At 38.8% G+C, this 20,767-nt stretch overlaps 2 protein-coding genes across 2 annotated transcripts; one reads left to right on the top strand and one right to left on the bottom strand.

Moving 5' to 3' along the window:
• The first annotated feature begins 1,967 nt into the window (after nucleotides 1–1,967).
• tbxta (T-box transcription factor Ta) lies at nucleotides 1,968–5,674 on the top strand. Its single transcript, XM_044335898.1, has 8 exons — nucleotides 1,968–2,283; nucleotides 2,658–2,922; nucleotides 3,326–3,460; nucleotides 3,564–3,625; nucleotides 3,711–3,772; nucleotides 4,038–4,211; nucleotides 4,326–4,449; nucleotides 4,797–5,674. Exons 1-8 carry the CDS (start codon nucleotides 2,099–2,101, stop codon nucleotides 5,053–5,055), a joined length of 1,266 nt encoding a protein of 421 aa, XP_044191833.1. The 5' UTR covers nucleotides 1,968–2,098; the 3' UTR covers nucleotides 5,056–5,674.
• An 8,237-nt stretch (nucleotides 5,675–13,911) lies between these two features.
• On the bottom strand, nucleotides 13,912–19,967 carry nudc (nudC nuclear distribution protein). Its single transcript, XM_044336537.1, has 9 exons — nucleotides 19,762–19,967; nucleotides 18,951–19,028; nucleotides 18,611–18,823; nucleotides 18,439–18,519; nucleotides 18,209–18,322; nucleotides 16,919–17,113; nucleotides 16,730–16,813; nucleotides 16,470–16,588; nucleotides 13,912–14,194 (listed from the first exon to the last, which is right to left on the bottom strand). Exons 1-9 carry the CDS (start codon nucleotides 19,834–19,836, stop codon nucleotides 14,143–14,145), a joined length of 1,011 nt encoding a protein of 336 aa, XP_044192472.1. The 5' UTR covers nucleotides 19,837–19,967; the 3' UTR covers nucleotides 13,912–14,142.
• Between the last annotated feature and the right edge of the window lie 800 nt (nucleotides 19,968–20,767).

Here is a 20,767-nt window from a genome sequence, read left to right as displayed (position 1 = left end):
GGCAGTGACATTATGTCAAAGTATAGAAGTATAAGCAAAAGTCCTAATTAAAGTAAGTGTTATTACTGTATATATATTATATTACTGGATTATTATTACTGATTAATTAATGAATAAGTAGCATTTTATGTTGTAGCAGGTCAAAGATGAGCCGCTTGATCTACTGTATCTACTGTTGGATAGTTTAATCTCTATAGTCATGCATCATATTTTATAAAATCATAATAGGTTTTATTTGTAAAATCTTAATTAGCAAAGTAACTAAAGCTGTCAAATACATGTAGTGGAGTAAAAAGTACAATATTTACCTCTGAAATGTAGTAAAGTAGAATCATAAAGTAGCATAAAGTACTCATAAGTACTACTATGTAAAATCTTCCATTACAAACTTTTACTTAGGTCAAAAAACATGAGTATAAGTAACAACAGCAGAATTATTATGCACTATATTACTGGATTATTAGATTGTTAGGTTATTACTGAGGCATTAATGTTTAATGTTGTAGCAGGTCAAGAAGGAGCTAGTTTATATATTGTTGGGAATCTATAATAATGGATCATATTTTTAGTGGTGAAAGAAATATTTAGATCTTTTTCTTGAGTAAAAATATCACAGTGTAGAAATACTCTTTAACAAGAGAAAGTTCTGCATTGAAAAGTTTACTTAAGAAGAAGTACAGAATTATTTCAACATGTTACTGTTGTAGCTGGTGGAGTTAAATTTAACTACTTTATATACTGTTAGGTAGTTTAATCCTTAACCATTATTAAATGGTATCATTTAAAAACACGTCATAGGTCTTCTGTGTAAAATCTTAATATGAAAAGTCATTAGTGACTATTTCTGTTACAGTGATGTGATGAAGAAAAGTACATGTAAAGAAGAAGTTCAGTAAACAGAGTAAATGTGTTTAGTTATGTCCCCTTGATGCATATTTAGTAAACTCATCAGTTTTCATCAGCAAAGTAAAAGACTAAAACTGCTTTGGTTTACATGTTTTGCATCTTTAATCATCTTTCTATCTATATTTTTGATCATTTCTGAAGAACATTGTATTGCATATTTTGCATGATATATAAATGAAGAAAAATAGAAATGTTTTATTATTTTTATTAAGTGGAACTGTCAAATAAACATAGTGGGAGAAAAGTATTATAAAATGGAAAAATAAGTGTAAGTATAAGTCAAATCATTCAAAATTGTTGAATTTCTTCCCACTTTCTATCCTGAAATGTGGCCGATAAATGGCAGCAGATGTATAATTTTTGTTGGTAAATGATTTCACACAGTGAGACTTTTCCGTAACCTTCGGTTTAGTGAATTGATTTTCCTGTTTAAACAGTAGAAAAATGTTGATTGTCGAGCACTCGGCCTCCAACTGGCTGAAATATTTAATATCAGAGCCTCAGAGGGAGTCATGCAGGCCCATTATGCAAATCCTGGCATCACTTGTGGGCCGTCCACACTTTGGCACAACAGGAACACAGAGTCTTTCCTAATGGCCCGTACTCAGTAAACACAGGCCTTCTCCCATGTGGATTTGAGACAACAAAAGATTAGCAGTATTTGCAAATATACAACTGAGTTCAAAGACACGGCTCTCTTCCCTCGCTTCCCTTCTTTTGTTTGAACGCACAGCTTTGAATGTGTAGGCCTTCCAATGCAACACACTGATAGATTTTCAGGTACCAAACCATAAATAATAAACTTCATCCTAGCAGAAATTTCAACAGCAAAGTAAATCTACAGACGTCTATGAAAACTGTAAAAACGTGGATTTCTTACGTGGAGTTTGGTTTAGGGAAACAGATTTCAATGTATAAGGTAAAGAGTTGATTTTATAAATTGTAAAAATCTGTTAAATTGTAGAGAGAGGTGCAGTCTGGTGTGGGGGCGTGGTTTGGAGACGTTGAACCCGGTCAGAGAGGCGAGGTGTGTGCGGCCAAACCACGCCCCGCATCCCCATGAGGTCCCTGGGGGCCCTTAAATGATGAGGCCTCAGGGTTTAGAAACCAGTATCACTCTGGCCTTATCTCTCTGTCAGCCTCAGAGTGTGTGAATCTTGGATTTGGGTCTCTCTACAAAGTGCTTGGAAATATGACTTCTTCCAACCCCGACCAGCGCCTGGAGCATCTCCTCAGCGCCGTGGAGAGCGAGTTCCAGAAGGGCAGCGAGAAGGGAGACGCGTCCGAGAGGGATATTAAACTGACGCTGGAAGATGGGGACTTATGGAACAAGTTCAAAGAGTTAACCAACGAGATGATTGTCACCAAAACGGGAAGGTAGGTTGAACACAGCAGCGTCTGGGGAGGCCGCGGCGGTGTCCTCTGTGCGCATTTTACGCACTTTTTACGCACGCACAGACTTTTCACTGTGAAATCACATGTTTGTCTGTAAAAATGCGGTTTATTCTGTAAAGCGTTAAAAGGTTTTCACTTTTTCAATGGCTAACAAACAAGCCCACACACACACATACAGGTGCTCTGTCAAAACTGCAGCTCCAGAGGCCTTCGAGGCCTTTGGAGGTTTAAAAAAAAGAAAAAAAGAAACATTGATTGAGCTGAAATAGAAGTATGTGTTTAAGAACAATCTCGGTAAAATACACTCACAGACGCCTCAAACAAATTTTCGTGAACTTCATACTTCTTGTTTCCAGGAGGATGTTTCCGGTTCTCAGGGCCAGTGTCAGCGGCCTGGACCCGAACGCCATGTACTCGGTTCTGCTGGATTTTGTGGCCGCAGACAACAACCGGTGGAAATACGTGAACGGGGAGTGGGTTCCCGGAGGCAAACCGGAGCCACAGAGCCCCAGCTGCGTCTACATCCACCCGGACTCCCCCAACTTCGGAGCGCACTGGATGAAAGCGCCCGTTTCCTTCAGCAAAGTCAAACTCTCCAATAAACTCAATGGGGGCGGACAGGTGAGGAATGAATCCATAATAATTAATTACAGAGATGTGAATAACTTTTCTGAAACCTTTATTTTATTATTTCACCTGCTTTACATTAGGCCTAAAAATTTTTAGACTGAAAAACGTATTCATTCAGTCTTAAACTGGTATTTTATAACATTATAATGAACCACTGGAATAAGACTTGTGCACTCTTCCAAACTCCATTCACTTATTTTAGGATTTGTCAGGATTTATTCAATATTTTGACAAAATAATGTGAACTATTTGTGTCAAGAGATTGGCACTTTCCTGCTACATTTTCACTTGACCTGAGAAATACACTAGACTAAGTTTACTAGTTAAAATATGACTGATGCTGTTTACAAACACATGGACAAATAGTAATATTAATTTGTGTTTTTTTCCATAGATCATGCTGAATTCTCTGCACAAATACGAGCCGAGGATACACATCGTGAAGGTCGGAGGCATCCAGAAGATGATCAGCAGCCAGTCTTTCCCCGAAACACAGTTCATCGCTGTCACTGCTTATCAGAACGAAGAGGTCAGTTGTACTAAATGCATTACATCCTCTGAGTGAAATCCTTATCAACACACTCTTGTCTTAAATATTGATTGAAATGCTAACAGCTCCATCCTCCTCACAGATCACTGCTCTGAAGATAAAGCACAATCCTTTTGCTAAAGCCTTCCTTGATGCCAAAGAAAGGTATGATCATAAAGCATTAACTCCTTATTTTAGCAAGCCAGTGTACTAATAGAACAGCATCTAATGTTATTGTTTTTGATTGCAGGAGTGACCATAAAGAAGTCCCTGATCACAGCGCGGACAGCCAACAGTCTGGCTACTCTCAACGTGAGTTTCTTTCTACATTTCTGAACATCAGCCTGGATGTGTTTTTTCTAATATCAGATTTTCAAATGTTAGGTTAAGGAAAATGGATGCTCTTTGTTGCTTAATGAAGAGGAAAAAGTTAAATTAAGAATTGAAAATATCAGTGTTTGTGCAAAAGAGCATCTGGATGTCAAGGGAAATGCCTGCAATCATTTTTTAAAATGTATTTTCATACCGGGTGCTGTGATGTGTTGTATGACTGAACTGTGTTTGCTGAATTCCACAGTTGGAGGTTGGTTCCTCCCGGGCCAGACTCCCATCTGCCCCAGCAGCAGCCCTCCTCAGTTCAGCGGCACAGCGGGCCACTCCTCAGGCTCCTACTGCGAGCGCTACTCCAGCCTGAGGAGCCACAGAGCCACCCCGTACCCCAGCCACTACCCCCACCGCACCTCCAGCACAAGTAAGACCCCGCTCAGACTATATATGCATATATAAATATCTTCAACTCATCATGTTAAACGACAGAATAAACAGGAGAATTGGCATTAATTATCAGTTTGTGCTTCATTTCCAGACAACTACATGGACAACACTTCAGGGACTCTGCCTACTCATGACAGCTGGTCTGCTCTTCAGATCCCAAACTCCACAGGCATGGGCACTCTGTCCCACACCACCAACTCCACATCTAATTCAAGGTGAGACTCTTAACTATTTACAGTTAAACCAGTCCTCACGTTTGGAATTAGAAGAAGCTTCATCAGAACCTTTGAATTTTGTGTAAGAGTGTGTGTTTATTAGTTCAAGTGATCCACTGTGTAAGACGGTGGCCTCCTGGTTTAATGTTTACTTTTGTCATACCCACTGTACCACACTGCCAGGAGCTCTAACGTTTCCTCTTGTCAGTGTGCACAGAGAGGAAAAGTTGTACTGTAAGACAAAATGGGAGATCGCCATTGTTGAGCATTCAGTTTTTGACTGGACAGCATCAAATACCACCAAAATATATATAATTAACCATTCTTTTTATCCCTCTCATCCACAGTCAATACCCCAGCTTATGGTCGGTAGCCGGCACCACCCTCACACCTTCAGGCTCAGCCTCTGGCTCCATACCCGGTGGTTTGACCTCCCAGTTCCTGAGGGGCTCCTCCTATACAGGCCTGACCTCTTCGCTGCCCGTCTCCTCGCCTTCCTCCATGTATGACCCCAGCCTGAGTGAGGTCGGGGTCGGGGAAGCCCAGTTTGAGAGCTCCATCGCCAGGCTGACCGCATCCTGGGCGCCTGTGGCTCAGAGCTACTGAGAAGCTGGAGATTCAACTCGGCTGCTCGGCGGGAAGAGGACATAGGACTAAAGACATAAACGGACCTCCTGGGGATGATGTGGAAGACTTGCAAGCATCCCTTTTGGCTCCTGTTTGTCAAAAAGCATAGATTATTCATTCCAGCTTCTGTAAATGAAAAAAATATGTTAAGTATGGCTGGAGTCATACTGAACAAAGCTGATGTGCAACTTGAAAGACAATCCATCTCAATATTACACTATAATAAGCCTTAGAATAGCTGCATGGTCAGAACTTCCTCTTTGCTCTTAGTAATTCCTAACTGTACACATTTATAACATGTTTATTACCTTTTTCACTCCTATGGCTCCACTCAACGCAAACTGAACTGAACAATCATTGACATTTTTCTTGTTATCCTTAAATATATAAGATGAAAAAAAAATGGTTCTGCTAACACAAACGTGTATATGTGTGTAAATAGAATAAATTAACATCCAGTGTTTTCCATAGAAATGTGCCTTTTCTGATAGCAATACAAATGTTCCACGTTCAGACCGAGAGACACAAGTGCCTTCTGTATCCTGGCAGGGTTTTGTCTGGTTTAAAGACTCCCCCACACCCCCCTCACCCCCCCTGCAAAAACACATGTACATAACTATCTATTTGTATTTGAACTCACTGTGAGTTTTTATTTATGTCATTTAATAATAAATTAAAAATGTTTGTTTTCTCAAATGGGTTTCATCTTGTCTGTTTCATGCAAACTCAGTGCTGTAAATTTCAACTGCAGGAATGGGCTGTTTATCAGCTTTAAGAGTTACTATAAGTATGATTTTCATCCTGACACAAAACATTTTAATACACTTTGAAAAAAAGAAGAAGCATAAAACACCTCATACACTTACCAGAAAGACCTATCATCTGTAAGGTCAAAGGGCAAACAAGGGCCACTGTGGTTTAATAAATAAGAAAAACATCAGGGGTTATGCAGCAGACATCCTAGAATAACCCACAGGTTTAGTCTCCAGGTGTAACTCTCACTTTGCCCTCCTGCATCAGACCTCAATCATCAAACCCCCGCAATATGAGCTGTCTTTAAATAACGTGCCGCACAGCTACGCTAAGTGAATGTGGCTTCTTTGACGTGTAATCGAAATGATGAAGGTGATGGAGAAGTGTCCAGTTTAAGAAATCTGTCGGGATACTTTTCCATCACTGGCACCCTTTTGTTACAATCTGCGTTGTGGTGTGACATACAGCTAACACATTCAGATCTGCATGTGAGGAGAGTCAAAGGTACTGAATATGGACCCAAAATGCTAACACCTGGGATAGAATGAAAACAAATGAGATATGAACATTTATGCAGCCGCTTTTCTCGGGTCAGGTTTAAAATGAACAGGGGTGAAACGGACACAAGCTAAACTCAGTTCAGTTTTTGCAGTGTAAGACTCAAACCATGTGTTATACTGATAATAAGGTTTATGGCATGAAGTCATTCTATGTAGATAAGATAGATGTAAGAGAGATGCAAATGAAGTAAAAATCTTCCAAGGAAAAATTAATTCACTGAGTTGGGTTTATAATCGCATGTTTGATCATCAGTGTTTCAAGCTTTTTTTTGCATTTATTACTATTTAATTTATTAAAATCTAATCCTACATAAAAATAGATACATAATAAGATGTGCTTATGAAAAGTGCATGTACACATATGAAATAAAATTACCATCAAAATTCTGTTCAATTTCAAAACACAGTATCATAAGTAAATGTATTTTGCTTTACAAAGGAACACAAAAAAACATAAAATAAAGTATAGATAAAAACAGCACTTGCAGCACAAAGCTCAGCTGATGAGGGAGAAGAAAAAGAAAGGTTAAAATAACTCTATTTCATGATTCAGCTTCATCCCGCAGCTCACCTGAGGCCGGTGGCTTGGCCGTGCACTCATGATGTCAGTGGTGTGATGTGTGTGTGTGTCAGGTCCACAGAGGTTGGATCCCAGAACAGTGATGGAGTGGTCCTCACCGAGGTGCAAATGAAGGCTGGAGGGTCACGGGGCCACAGGCAAACAGTAATGAAGCAGCAATGTGACCTGCAGCTGGCGGAGGCCGATCAGAGCGGAGCAAAGGTCCCCTCATGAAACGCTGACATCTCCCAAAACCTCCACTTTACTGCCTTTCCAAATTTAGGAATTCATCTCCTAGCATAAACAAAATACAGTAGCTGTCTTTGTTCAAGCTGTCAAATGACGTGTGGATTTCTGTCAATACACCAGTGTCACTTGAGGTTATGAAGATATTCAGATGAGCCAAATGACACTGAATGTTTTCTTTTTTTGCACTTTTTAGCAGTGGTTGAAGAGGTTTTCATATACCTCACTTGTATGGTAAAGTAGCAATACTACAATGTAAAAACTACTGCATTTCAAGTAAATGTTCTGCAGAACAACAAACTACTCACTATTTATTATATTTTACTATCATTGATACATTAATGTGTAAGCAGCATTTTAAGGTTGAAGCTGGTCGAGGTAGAGCTTATTTACTTAGTGGGGTAGTTTAATCAATAACTATGCATTATATTTTAAGCAGTGTTGATTGTATGTTTTGTATGTAAAATCTTCATTTGCAAAGGAACTAATAACTATAGCTGTCAAATAAATGTGGTGGAGTAAAACAGGAGTACAATATTTCTCTGTGGTGGTGACATGGAAATAATCAAGTATCGCAGAACTGTACTTAGTTACTTTCCACCACCACCTTTTAGTGGACAGTAGTCACTGAACCAGAGCATCAAGCAAAAACAGCAGCAAAACAAGCAGAAAACACAGCATTGACATATTATTACCTTATAAAATGTTATGTTACAACATTAGCTTACATTTATTGGAAAACAGCATTAATGAGAGCAGAAATCAGGGTCGGAAAACCAAAACAACGCACTAACATAAGCTAAAAGACTCCGCAGAGCTGTAGAGATGGTGGTAATTCTCTGTGGGTTCGTCACCACTGACCTCGTCACATCACACATCATTTCACATCAGTCATTTGACCCATTGTTAATATAAAAACATTGATTTGTGCAGCTTTAAATTACTGCTTTATTTTCTCCAGAAACCATTATATTTTATTCTTCAGGTCTTTTATTTATTTTAAACTTTCTGTCCTTCCATTCCAGTTTGACTTGTGCAATGAAGTGACATGTAGTTAAAGATACTCACAACATAGACTTTTACACTTAAAGATGCCAATTTTCACTCATTTACTGTGGCTGATGCTTAAATCTAAGTTTCAGCTTCTGCAATTAACATGATTTTGATATTGACCAGTATTTGTGAATCATGTTGGGCCATCCTGAGTATGTAACACTAGTATGTCTACAATCTCAACCAGATATAGAACACAGAGTAAAGCCTTGAAGTATTTTTCGTCAGCTGTTAGTCATAGAACCAAAGTTTAATGCTGAAATACTTTATTTTGTTCAGTAAACAAAAGCCAAAAATAATCAGTGAGTCGTTGTTGTTTTGTGTGTGTGTGTGTATGTGTGTGTGTGTGTGTGTGTGTGTGTGCCTGTTTATGAGCAGTTGTCCAGACTTAGTGGTGGAGGATGTTTGCTGATGGTCTTTGCTCAGTCTGGAGCGGTAAACAGGTCCTGCTGGGCCCGGGGCCATCTCTGCCCTCTCAGTTATGGTGTGTGTATGTGTGTGTGTGTGTGTTTGTGTGTTTGTGTGTGTTGATCTGAAGACCTCGTGCTGACTGAGGCTTTTGTCTTCCATGATGGTTGATCTGCTCTGTACACCCCAACCTGCAGCCTCTGTTGGCCTTCACTAATTGACAATTGGAGTTTGACTTTGCACGCCGGCCTCCTCTCCACCCCTGGAAGTGTGTGTTCCAAATACGCTTTACAGAGTGTGCCCAGCACCCAGGTGTGGAGGACTGAGGACTATAAACAACAGAGGCAGATGTTGGGTTGGGTCAGGGTTGCCTAATTGTGCCTGCAGTTATAGGTTTCAGTTGTAGGAAACGTTTTCCGTAGGGTAAACTCACCAAAACTACATTTTCCATCAGTTTTATTGACAGAATTGGAGTTTATTAATGACACAAACTCAAAGTATATCAACTGCTGAAAGAAAAAAATACGATACAGACAGGAACTTAAATCAGACTTGTGTTTTCATCCAATGAGCCAGCATGTAAATCCAAATCTGACAGATGACAGCCTCTTTGTCCTGGTGTCCCCTCAGTAGTAGAGTGTCAGTAGTATCCCTCCTCCACTTCCTGGAATAAGGCAACCTTATGGAAGTGGAGAGAAGGGCGAAGCGGCCTCCACAAACAGCACGATTATGATGGTGAGTCACATTGTGGAAGGCCTTGCTGGTGATTTACGAGGGGCCGCTGCCAAAAATCAAGTCGTCAAGTCTGGAACAGCGAGTCAGCGCAGCGGTGGGGAGGTGTGTTTGCAGACCGCCCCCTCGTCCGCCCAAAAACCCCAACCCTGTCCCTCTGATGTCTGTGTGCCTTCGTTAATGAAGAAATTCTGGTACCTTGGTGAGACATTGCTCTCAGCTGAGCAGACTCTGCCTCCTCCGTGCCCTCAACCCCTGTACAGTCATACAGCTGCCCCACCCAACCGCAATCCCATCAGGCCTCTGGCTTGGCCTTTGCTCCCCTATTGAAATACTTAATAGGACAACTGGAAGTTGGGCTGCTTTATTTTTTTGCCACCAACATGTCTAAATCTTCAGGAACTGATAAAAAGTTTGGAGACAAAGCAGAACAATAACTGATGGCTGACAAGATATTTTCTTTTGGTCATTAATTTTTGAGGCAACTCTGGACTTGAATAATTCCCAAATTTGTATTTGTTTTCAAATACAGGCAAATTCCTTTAAATTCCACTGTAATGATAAATGCTTTGTGTAGATGAGTTCTGCACAGGCCTAAGATGCAGACCTGGCCAGTACCCTGTCTTTACTGAATGCTACTAGTCCTGCCAAATTTAAGACCCAAACCTGAACTATATTTTTGCTGTTAGCTCACCAGGTTAACGCAACACTTTGGCAATACTTTGTTAGGTTCTGTTAGTAGCTCGTCAATACCAGGTGCTATTTTGTACAAATGTAGAACAACTTTGGTATAATTTGACTTTGAATGGAAGTTGCGCACTTCTGACCCCATCAATTTGGACAGCAGTAAGACATGGGTGGGTCAATATAACGAAACGGTATAAACTTGAATTGTTTATATTATTCTTGTTTTTATTAAAAATGTCTGACAAAGTCATTGTTAATATGTAATTGCAAACATATTATGTCCTTTATCTAACAAATGATTGAATTTCATTTTTAGAACATAGGACCTAACAATCAACAATGCACATTTGGATTTTTTTCACATCTATGTAGATCAGCCCATTAACACATTGCATTTCCTTAAGTTCCTGCTTTGAATCATATTGAGTGATTTACAGTTAAATATAATATATTTTAAGCATGTTGCCACTGTAGAGGGATGAATGAAACAGCTGTTACAATTGTCCTTACAATGACTCCTGACAGTTAAACCTGACTTGCTTCTATACTGAAAAACTAAGCATGTGTTAAAGTACTAAATAATCTGTAAAATGATCATGACTATGACACATGAAACAATAAACACAACTTGTCATTCGAAAAAATTTAACATTTGAGCAAATTTATTTACTATGGGTGAAAACAGCTTTTTGGGTAAAACTCTGAAAGTATGACATATCCATGCAAATTTTCACGGATCTGGTAAGTGTTACGTGCTGTACATGCTGGCACAATTAGACATATCAGACTTGTATGGGCTCGGAGAAAACTGCAGTGTTACTTTCATCCTGTGTTACTTTCAACCCAGTTCTCCTCTACATGTATATGCATGGTAATGCAAGAATAGCTTTAGCATCAGTGGTTTTAACTATAACCCACATTAGTGTTAGCTTGCTGTCCTTTGCTATTACTAGCAGCTAAATTATTGTTTTGCCAAAACAAATTTGTGGCACTGAAATGTGTCCTAAAAAACATAACAAGATTTTTTACAAAGTGTTAAGAACTGATTAGTGTCAGTAAAAACAGTAGAGCTTTATTCAATGTAGAATAATTCATGGTGCTGGCTAGCTAACGTTACTGCTGAGTTTAAAGCCTTTTTGCTAACATTTTCTTGTTTATTGCTATTAGTTTATTGCAATATAGTTTTAGTAATTGTCATTCAGTTATAGTTGTAGATAGTTACTGATAGGGGGGTGTTTGTATCATACACAGAGGCCAAAGCAGATTATTGCTGGTAATAACTTGGTTTGGTGTGAGCATTAACATATATATTGTGACACTTCGCCACCTCAAAAAGAGTTGACTGCATGACGCCTCTGTCTGTGGGGCTGCAAGTAGACACTGAGTTGTTAGCCTATATATAAGCAGTCACAAACCAAAAAGGTTGCAAAGTACAGATTTTTTTTCTTTGTACGATCACTGAAATCAAACTGAGCCTGTTGTATTCACTATAACGGCGCCTGAGAAACTATTCAATATGCATGACACACAATAAATGAAAGTTCAACATGCTCTGTGGTAATACACCTCAAGTCCAAACATAGTGACCTGCATTTTGCAATCAGCAGGTTGCTCTTTGCTAAAAAACACTATTGTCCTGATGAGACAGATGTCCGAGGAGTGTTTTTGAACTACATGAGCAATTTCACACATTAGGAGGACTTGCTAGCCAGCATAAGCTAATGTATGTTGCCTCTGGTCACCACAGTGATGGTGACAGACTCTCACCATCCTGACAGGCCAGTCCAGTTAGCTGTGGACAGTCACACAAGCAGAAAAGACTTGTAAGCAAACTGGTCCTCACTGAAGTAACATTTAGCAGAGGTGCATGATATCCAGTGTGGTCTGAGTGAGAAACCGTGTCTTTCACTCATTGGTAGTAACATGCTGATTATCCTCACGGTTCAGAATGATGTGTCAATCATGGCATTAGCACAAGGGGAAATAGTACCTTTCAAAAAGAGTAAACCATACATACTGAATCTGAATATCTAAGATTGGTGGTTAAAATAAACTTAAAGGACAGGTTCACAATTTTTCCAGTGTGTCTTAAAACAACATTGTGTCCATATGAACAGTGAAAGAGGTTTTCCTCTCTGTAATCATTCCTCTTGTTCATACTGGCTGTTAAAAGATCTCCTTCAAATGTGCTTTCAATGTAAGTGATGAAATCCACAGTGTGTCCACACAATCATTTTGTGCAAAAATACCTTTAAAAGTGTATCTGAAGCTTATATGAGGCTTCAGATAAACATCTGCCACATTCACAGTCTTTTTAGCATCAAATTCCCTCTTTGTGTTTCCTCAGTGTTTCTCTGTTGAGTTGCAGTGGAAGTATAGTAACAAAAAGAGAGACTTTGGCACTAAACAGACTGTAACGGTGAAAGATATCTACTTGGTTTGACTCATTTGGACGCTGAAGCTTCATATTAGCTTCAGATAAACTTTTAAATACATTTTTTTGCACAGAAGGAGGACTGTGGATTTTGTCCCCCATCACTTACATTGTAAGAGCATTATGAAGACATCTTCTAATGGTCAGTATGAACAGGAGGAATTATTACAGCAAGAAAATCATATTTCAATGTTCATTTGGGCTTCTGACTGTTGTTTTAAGACAGACTTGAAAAATGTGAACTTGTCCTTTAATGTAAGCCTTTGTCAGTAACATGACGGATGCTAAATATAATATGGTAATTCTAATATATATAATGTATATTTATAAACCTCAAAGCATGGGTACTGATTGCATACAAACACTGCAAATAATAACCTAACCATCCGAAACCACTCAGCCTCTCTCGCACCTTAAGGAAAACACTGCTCCCTTGTGGCTTTAATTTAAAAATATTTCCAACCTGGTTTTTTTCATATATTTAAAGCCCCTTTTGGCCCCTGATGAAGGCGTAAATTGAAATGTTGGGCTTTGAATAATATTTAGAGTATAAATATAAGTATTTATAACAAAATAAGCTACATCAAAGCTAATATTAAGAGTTTAATACTCATCAAGACTTTGGGTGTGATTTGATCAGATTTCATTTACAATTACCTGCCAACATACAAACAATCAAATTGTCATCAGATTCTGATTCAAATATTGCTAAATCCTGATTGCTGCATTTAAGTACGACTTCACTTTTCTCCCAATGGAACCCTGCCCACTTCAAATCAGTGAGGAGAGCACAGAGAAAAAAAAAGAAATACAGTAATCTTTTATGTTAAGAACCAAAAATGTTCTAGCTTTGGCAGAAAATTGTTTGATCACGTAGGATCCAAGAAAACAATAAGAGATTAGAGATATGAAATGACTGCAAATAATGTTTTTAAAATATGTAACTTAAATGGCTAGAGATGTTTCACTTACTGTATAAAGGGTTAAGAGTTTTATGCTGACACATTTTTCACATTCCAATTATATAATCATACAGTACTTATGTGATAAAAAGCTAAAATGTGTTCTTACATACGTGTGTTCTGCTAAACACTTGGTGTCAATACTTTTGGTTTTGCAGTGTGTTCAAGGCAGCGATTGGTTGGCAGTCAACTCATGTTTCACATATTCAATGTGAAGTGAGTGCCATCTATACACACACTCACACTAGGGTTTACATAATTATGAATTAAACCTCTTCTTGTTGTAGGGCACTAGCTCTTGGATGCCATCCAATAATAGTACACAGCTGAGTTCAGTGACTCTGAAGGCTGGTAAATCTTGGCCTTGAACTCTTCAAGGTTGTGAACTTCCAAATTCATTGGCGGTAAAAATATAAAAGTGAGCAGGAAAGAGCAGTGCAGTGATTTTAAATTCATTTATTTAAAAAATCCAGACATCTTTAAATATTGCAGGACATGCAAAGGGAGAATGAGTGCATTACAGAAAAAAAAAAAAAAAAACATGAACCCATATGCACTTAAGACATGTAAATCAAAACACATGAAGGAGGGGAGGGGCTGCTGCCTGACGCTGGCTCTGGTTGTGATTCACGTGAATCACAGGCAACATGGATTCTACAGGTGAAGTGATTCTCAGCTGAATTTAGCTTTGGAGAAATCCATCTCTGGATGCTGAGCCATGAACCTGCAGACACAGAGGATGCAGCAGTCAGAAACAACAACACAGGAAAACATGTCGCCACCCGAGCATGACACAGTCAGTCTTAATTGAAATTATGTTCCCAACTGCTTTTTAAGATACAGAATACTCTATTCATTTGTTGCTTCATTGAAATACTGTTATGCTCTAATCTTAAAACAATTCTGACTTTGTTCAGGTAATGTTACACCATCATTTTCTCATTCATTTTTGTTTTAACAATAAAAACTTCTCTCTTGCCAGCGTGATTGTGATTTTGATCAGTATTTCCCTGCTGAATGCAGAGAGGAAGATTCTTTTAAACATTAGCACCCCCATCAGGTCAATGAGTGAACTTTCTAAAATGCCCCCTCCATGTTTCATCAAATCAAACCAGGAATGTCTGAGATGACATCACATCACTTTTCACTGCATGTACTCCATGTGGACTTTGTGTCAGTGAAGCAATTCTGAGATCAACTATCTTTGACTACAGTCAACACAGCAGTATTTCTTTTAACCCTTATAAAAACGATACAAGGTCATTGGAGGCTGCTTTAACAAGCTTTTAAGAGGAAGTGGAGGTTAATATAACAGCAGACATGCCTGCTCTGGTCTCAACTGAGCAGCACAAGAAGAAGAGGGGTTATATACTACTAACAGTGATCAGAGAGCGTCCTTCACATCCTTCTCACAGTCAGGCCTTATCTCAGTGAACTACTGCTCTCTGTAATATTTGACATCACATATGGACCACTGACTCAGAGGAGGAACAAAACTACTGTTTCTAAAAATACTGACATCACAGTCTGACTGTCATGTTACGCATAATTAGGACATATTGATGAGGTTATGAGGTTAATTATTTTAATTATGTAGTTTCAAGATCATTCTTCTTCAACTTGTAAAATTAAAGGAGCAGATTGGTGGGTTAATGTTTTAGCTCATTTACTGCACATTTCCTACACTTAAAATTAAAGCTGATCATTCTCTCTAAGTATAATATATATTTTTTTACTCTTCAGATGTCTCACTTAATTTTACTAAGCTGTCAAAATACACTTGCAGAGACTTTAAACATCATAGAGGTAAAGTAATCCATCACAGGGAACAACATGCTGCCTTTATGTCTGTGTTTTTACATTATGCTAACAGCTAGAGCTGCAATGATTAGTTGATTATTGATTCGATGCCAACTATTAAACTTTTTTATATAAATATTAATACCAACTATTTTGATGATTGATTAGTTGTTGTGAGTCATTTTTTAAGGAGGAAATTTCCAAATTCTCTGATTCCAGTTTCTTAAATGTGAATATTTTCTGGTTTCTTTAGTCCTCTCTGGTAGTTAACTGAATATCTTCGGGTTGTGGACTGTTGGTTGAGACAAAACAAGACATTTGTCACCTTGTGCTGTGGGCAACAGACATTTTTCACCATTTTCTGAACAAAACAACTAATTGATTAATCGAGAATTAGTTGTTAGCTGCAGGCATAAACACAGCTGGAAGCAACCACTTGTTTTGTTCTTGATGGTGTGTTCAAAGACATTCGGACATTTGTCACACTTGCATTGTTTCCTTCATGATATCACTGTGTCTCTTCAGTTTTCCATTTTTCAACATCATGACTCATCATTGCGTTGCAACTCTCTCAGACAACTCTCCGCTCTCTACAATGGAGCATCCTTGAACGCACCGCTGATTTTTGCAACTGTGTAATTATTCAAAAATGAAGGAAAACTACTGTGATGGATAACACATCTCTGCTTTTACACTGAATATCACTTTGCAGACACTAAAATAAATTAAAACTAATGAAGGCCTGGAAGGTGGAATTTCAACCTAAAAACTTTAAGCAGGGCATGAACAATGGTTGGGAGTAATACACACAAAATGTGTAGTTGAGTGAAAGATTAGAAGCTGATCAGATCAGATGTGTCATGTGTGTCTCTGGAGCAGGTAACTGTGTATGTAGCTGAAACAGGTTTCTTTTATTGAGCAGGTGAGCCTGACCTTGAGCAGAAACAGATAACACTGAAGGTAAGACTAGACAGTCACTTATTATAAAATCTTTATACACCATAAAGCTTCTTTTAAACTGACAGTGAAAACAATGTCTGCTTTGGAGAGTCACCCAATAAAACACTAAAGATGTCAGCTGACACGAAGAAGACAAAAAGATCTTTGAAATTTAATGATAACAAGAACCGATCCCTTCTGAAAAATCCAACACACATAGAAGTATATTATTAGGTAGTGACACAATGCTAGAAACTTACTTTTTAAGAATGTCTTGTTTCTTCTGCTCTTCAGATGTAGGCAGACCCATTGATTTCTGCCTCTGGTCATACATCATCTTCTCTACCATGCCACGCGTCTCTCCGTCCAGGTCTGACAGCTGCTCGGCAGGAAATACAGCCACAGCATGGATGAAGCAGAGAGGATGAGATGGAGAGATGGAGCAGGACTCGTCAGTTATCTTTTTCTTAACTTTTAAAACCTCAACTAGTTACTGCAAATGCAGTTTTCCATCACTTACCTTTGAGTTCTCTGGACAGATTTTCTTGGTGTTGATTTCTGGATCTGTGGTAACGATCTTGTTCCACCACTCCATTTTATTGATCTGAAATCAAAGAATGTTTAGTCATTTCATTTACTTCATTACTGCTAAAGAGACACAGATAAATGGCTGCGACGTTTCTACAGTTCCAGACAAACTCTGTCGTACCTTTTCCAGGTGGACTACGACAACCTTGCCGTCATCGAGGAGCCAGGAGCTTTCTTCTACCTTCACCTCGTTGTAGAGCTGACCTTCAATAATGGGAGGATGTCCCTTCAGGCCCACTTTGAGGGAGCGTCTCTGGATGTCCACGACCACATCTCTACCCTTGATGCGGAACTTCACATCAAAGGGCACCGTGAGCTGTGGGAGGATGTTAAAATAACGCGTAGCACATTAGATTCTGTTTTGTTTATGGGAATGAAAACTACTGTGGTAAAGAGCTAAAGGACACAGGGAGGAAGACACCCGACTGGAAACTTTTGTTTGGCTGAATAAACTGGATCTGGGCTGTTAAACAATACACTCATCACTGCAATGTAAGCTTAAAGTTTGTTCATGTGCAGACACTCAGAAACAAAAGAAATGGGGGAACGGGGACATTATATTACTATACATGGCTTATAGCACATGTAGCATAATATAAAATACATATAATACATATAATCACATGTTGTGTGACACCTGCACATACAGTATAGTAGGAATGAAGTTTTCAATTCACAGACAGAATTTAGACTTTTTAGACAACTGACATGTTGTCTCTGAACTTTCTGAACAACGTAGACCTTCTTTTTACAAACACTCCATAAAGATACGTCTTCATTTCAGATAATGACACATAGGACAACACCTACAATGTGCGGGGCAAAGCCCTACACATAGAATTTGGATTATATGTAGAATATGTAATGCAATCTGTGTAAAAATACCTTTCCTACTACTGATGATCAACAGAACATCAGTTATCTCAAACATGTTTGGCTCATCCAGACATAAGTCAGAATATAGTAAACACAAAATCATACAGATGTTATGTTAAAAATGGATTTGATTATATGTTCTAGTAGCTGAATAACAGCACGTCTCTGATTCCAGTTCAACTGGAAACCTTTGTTGCATGTGACACCTCTCTCTCTCTCCTCATCTCCTGTCTGCATCTTTATTGTAACTGCCTCTGACGAAAGGCAAATAATGTCAAAAAATGATCTAAAAATAAATAAATAAATAAATACATGGATTCGGGTGGCAGAGGGGCAATGCACTCGCCCACCACCTGAGGTCTAAGCAGCACAACAAGAACTGAGCCTGGTACAATGACACAAGAAGAGAGGTGAAAATGTGTCTCGTGATGTCACAGTTAAGGGTTTGAGGGGAAAAGCTCGTACTCCTGGAGGCACAAGTTGAGGATGTTGACACACAGGAATGACATGTGAAAGCGCTGGTAAAGGCACTTACATCAACTTCAGACAGAGTCTGTGTCCACTTGTAGTTGGGCAGGTCAGCTCCGTTTCCTGCATTGGGCTTCAGTTTATCTTTGTCCTTCTCATCTTCCTCTCCCTCTGAATCAGACTGAAGAAATGAACAGATTGGTCACCTGAGTCAGACTCAACTGTTCATCAATACCAAACTCTTACATCTTTTGTGCCATTTTGGAAATTTCACTCTTGAATAGTTGATATACTCACCCCCTTCTCTTTCTCTGCTTTGTCAGATGACTTGTCTGCGTTTGTCTTTGCACTCTCTACTTTCTCCTCTTCTTTCTTTTTCTAAAAACACACAGCACACAAATAAATTCATGTCATGGAACAGTGGCAGAGATTCACACATGAAGGGCATTAAAAAGCTCCCACATCTCACCTTGTCAAGTTCAGACTGAAGTTTCTCTGCTTCTTCATCGGTCAGTTCCTGAATTCTGGGACCGTCTTCGTTTTTCTTCTTCTTCATCTCCTCCTCTGCTAGCTTGGCAGCTCTTTTGGCTTTCTCTTTCTTTTCCTTCTCCTGCTTCATCAGCTTTTCTTGGTGGGCCTTCAGCGCTAGCTTACTGTGATGGGCGTAAGCATCCTTCACTAGCTGAAAAAAAGAGGTGGCGAGAACTTGGTGATGAGTGGAGGTGTGGTGCTATCAACACATCAGTCTGTGTATTCGGTGTGGGAACTTGAACGTCTCAAAAGCTTTAGATTTGGCTAACATCACTCACCGTCTCTGCAGCACCTGAGTCGCCACCGGTGAAGAAATCTGTTTTGCGGCGGAGGAAGCTGAAAAACGTGTTTACTAACTGTTGAGAGAAAAACAGGATTTCACAGATTCAGTCTCACAGAATATGACTTTGTAGTGGTTGCATGACTGGACTCTGACAGCTTTCAACAGAAGGAAATGCATCCATATTCATCAGCTTAATGGTAAGTTTGCTTTTCAACAACAAAAATAATGTTTTCTCAGTTTTTTCTTCCCATCTTTTCAAATTGTAACACTGATTTATTATTTTATCTATTTGCAAATTAGGCATAAAATGTGGTTGTGCAAACCTTTAAACTAGAGAAGCTCCATCCTACCACTGTCTCAACTGTCTCATAATATACATTTTCCTTCATTATTAAACACACAAATGAAGGAAAATACAGATTCTTCTAGAAATGTCAGTCATTTGACACCACTCTGACTAGATCCAGTATCATAGAGATGTCCGATTATGTACTGAATAACCATAACATTTCTTCCAAGCAAATAGAACGTCTAAAATGAGTTAGTTAATAGCTAAAAATTAATGTTAGATTTAATTGAAATTTCGTGCTGCTATGTAAGTCACATGAATGCCGAATTTGACATAAAACCCCAATAACTACACACGTCAGGTTCTGGTCTGTCCAGCTACAGAGGTTTTAGATAAAGACCACATTATCAGCTAAACTACAAAGAATTTTAATACATTGTCGTTTTTTGTGCATGCTGACAGGCGAGGTGTGCCTGCTAGCTTACAGGCTAGCTACATTAGCAACACGCTGGATTACCTCTTGTACTCCTCCTTCATGCTGCTGCGCCATAACCAGCAACATCCCATCATACTTTTCTTCATCATCACCCATATTTGCAGAATAATAATTGGTTTACTAAGATGTTACTTGTGCAGATGACAAGCAAAAAGTTGAGTTAGCTGTGAGGCCCGTGGAGTCACGTTACTCACTTCCTGGAAACAAATCCCGCCTACTCTCCTTTCGGCCAATTGGAGGAATGGATTTTAACTGACAGCCGCTACTTCCAATACAGTGAGAGTATTGGTTCAGGGCGGGACTAAAGCGTCCTGAAAGGAGAATTTTCTAGAGAAGACATGAAAAACCGTGATTGACCTGTACATTTCATTAAAACAGTAAATCATAATATGCTATCCTGAGTATCATTATTGACGTAATTTTCCTCGCGAGTTCATAACGACACTGTATTGGACATTTATAATAGTAAATATCCACTCAACAGCAGCAATAATAGAAACCTGATAAAATAAGTGATAAAAACGCATAACATTACATTTAAAAGTGTTATATATCAAAATATCTAAAATAAAAAAAAATATAAAACGTTGCTTCCCCTAGTATCAAAATATTTGCCAGGTGCATTAAATGTAGTGGAATGACACTATTTTGTTCAATTTAAGGACCAATATATGCTATATGCTATTTCACAGCAGACAGTTTCTTGTTATAACATTTTATATTATGCCTCGGTTTTACCACATTATTATATGACAGTAATAATTATTGGAGTAACTCCACACAGTTTAAGCATTTAAAAATGAATCTCGCTATGCATATTTGAACTGATTTAAAGCTCTTGCACACCCACTGCACAGCTGCTCTCTGCTATTTTGCTCTCAGTGTGGTAACTACTTTGTGTATATGAATTTGATGACCTCAGCAAATTGGTAGTATTGTTCCATCTACTTAAGAAGAGGTCGAGTCATGGCCTTTAAAAGATTAAAAACAGTAACGCAGATGACATGAAGGGACAGCACAAGGTATT

The sequence above is a fragment of the Thunnus albacares genome, chromosome 19 (genome assembly GCF_914725855.1).
Source record: "Thunnus albacares chromosome 19, fThuAlb1.1, whole genome shotgun sequence".
NCBI lineage: Eukaryota > Metazoa > Chordata > Actinopteri > Scombriformes > Scombridae > Thunnus > Thunnus albacares.
The sequence above is the reverse complement of the archived record's forward strand: the minus strand, read 5'-3'. Positions and strand labels throughout refer to the sequence as shown.

Coding starts and splice junctions, on each gene's coding strand:
- nudc (XM_044336537.1), bottom strand. CDS start 19,836: ATGGGTGATGATGAAGAAAAGTATGATGGGATGTTGCTGGTTATGGCG. Junction 18,824..18,950: donor ACTCAGGTGCTGCAGAGACG/GTGAGTGATGTT, acceptor TCTTTTTTTCAG/CTAGTGAAGGATGCTTACGC. Junction 18,520..18,610: donor TTCAGTCTGAACTTGACAAG/GTGAGATGTGGG, acceptor GTGTGTTTTTAG/AAAAAGAAAGAAGAGGAGAA.
- tbxta (XM_044335898.1), top strand. CDS start 2,099: ATGACTTCTTCCAACCCCGACCAGCGCCTGGAGCATCTCCTCAGCGCC. Junction 2,284..2,657: donor ATTGTCACCAAAACGGGAAG/GTAGGTTGAACA, acceptor TCTTGTTTCCAG/GAGGATGTTTCCGGTTCTCA. Junction 3,461..3,563: donor CTGCTTATCAGAACGAAGAG/GTCAGTTGTACT, acceptor TCCTCCTCACAG/ATCACTGCTCTGAAGATAAA.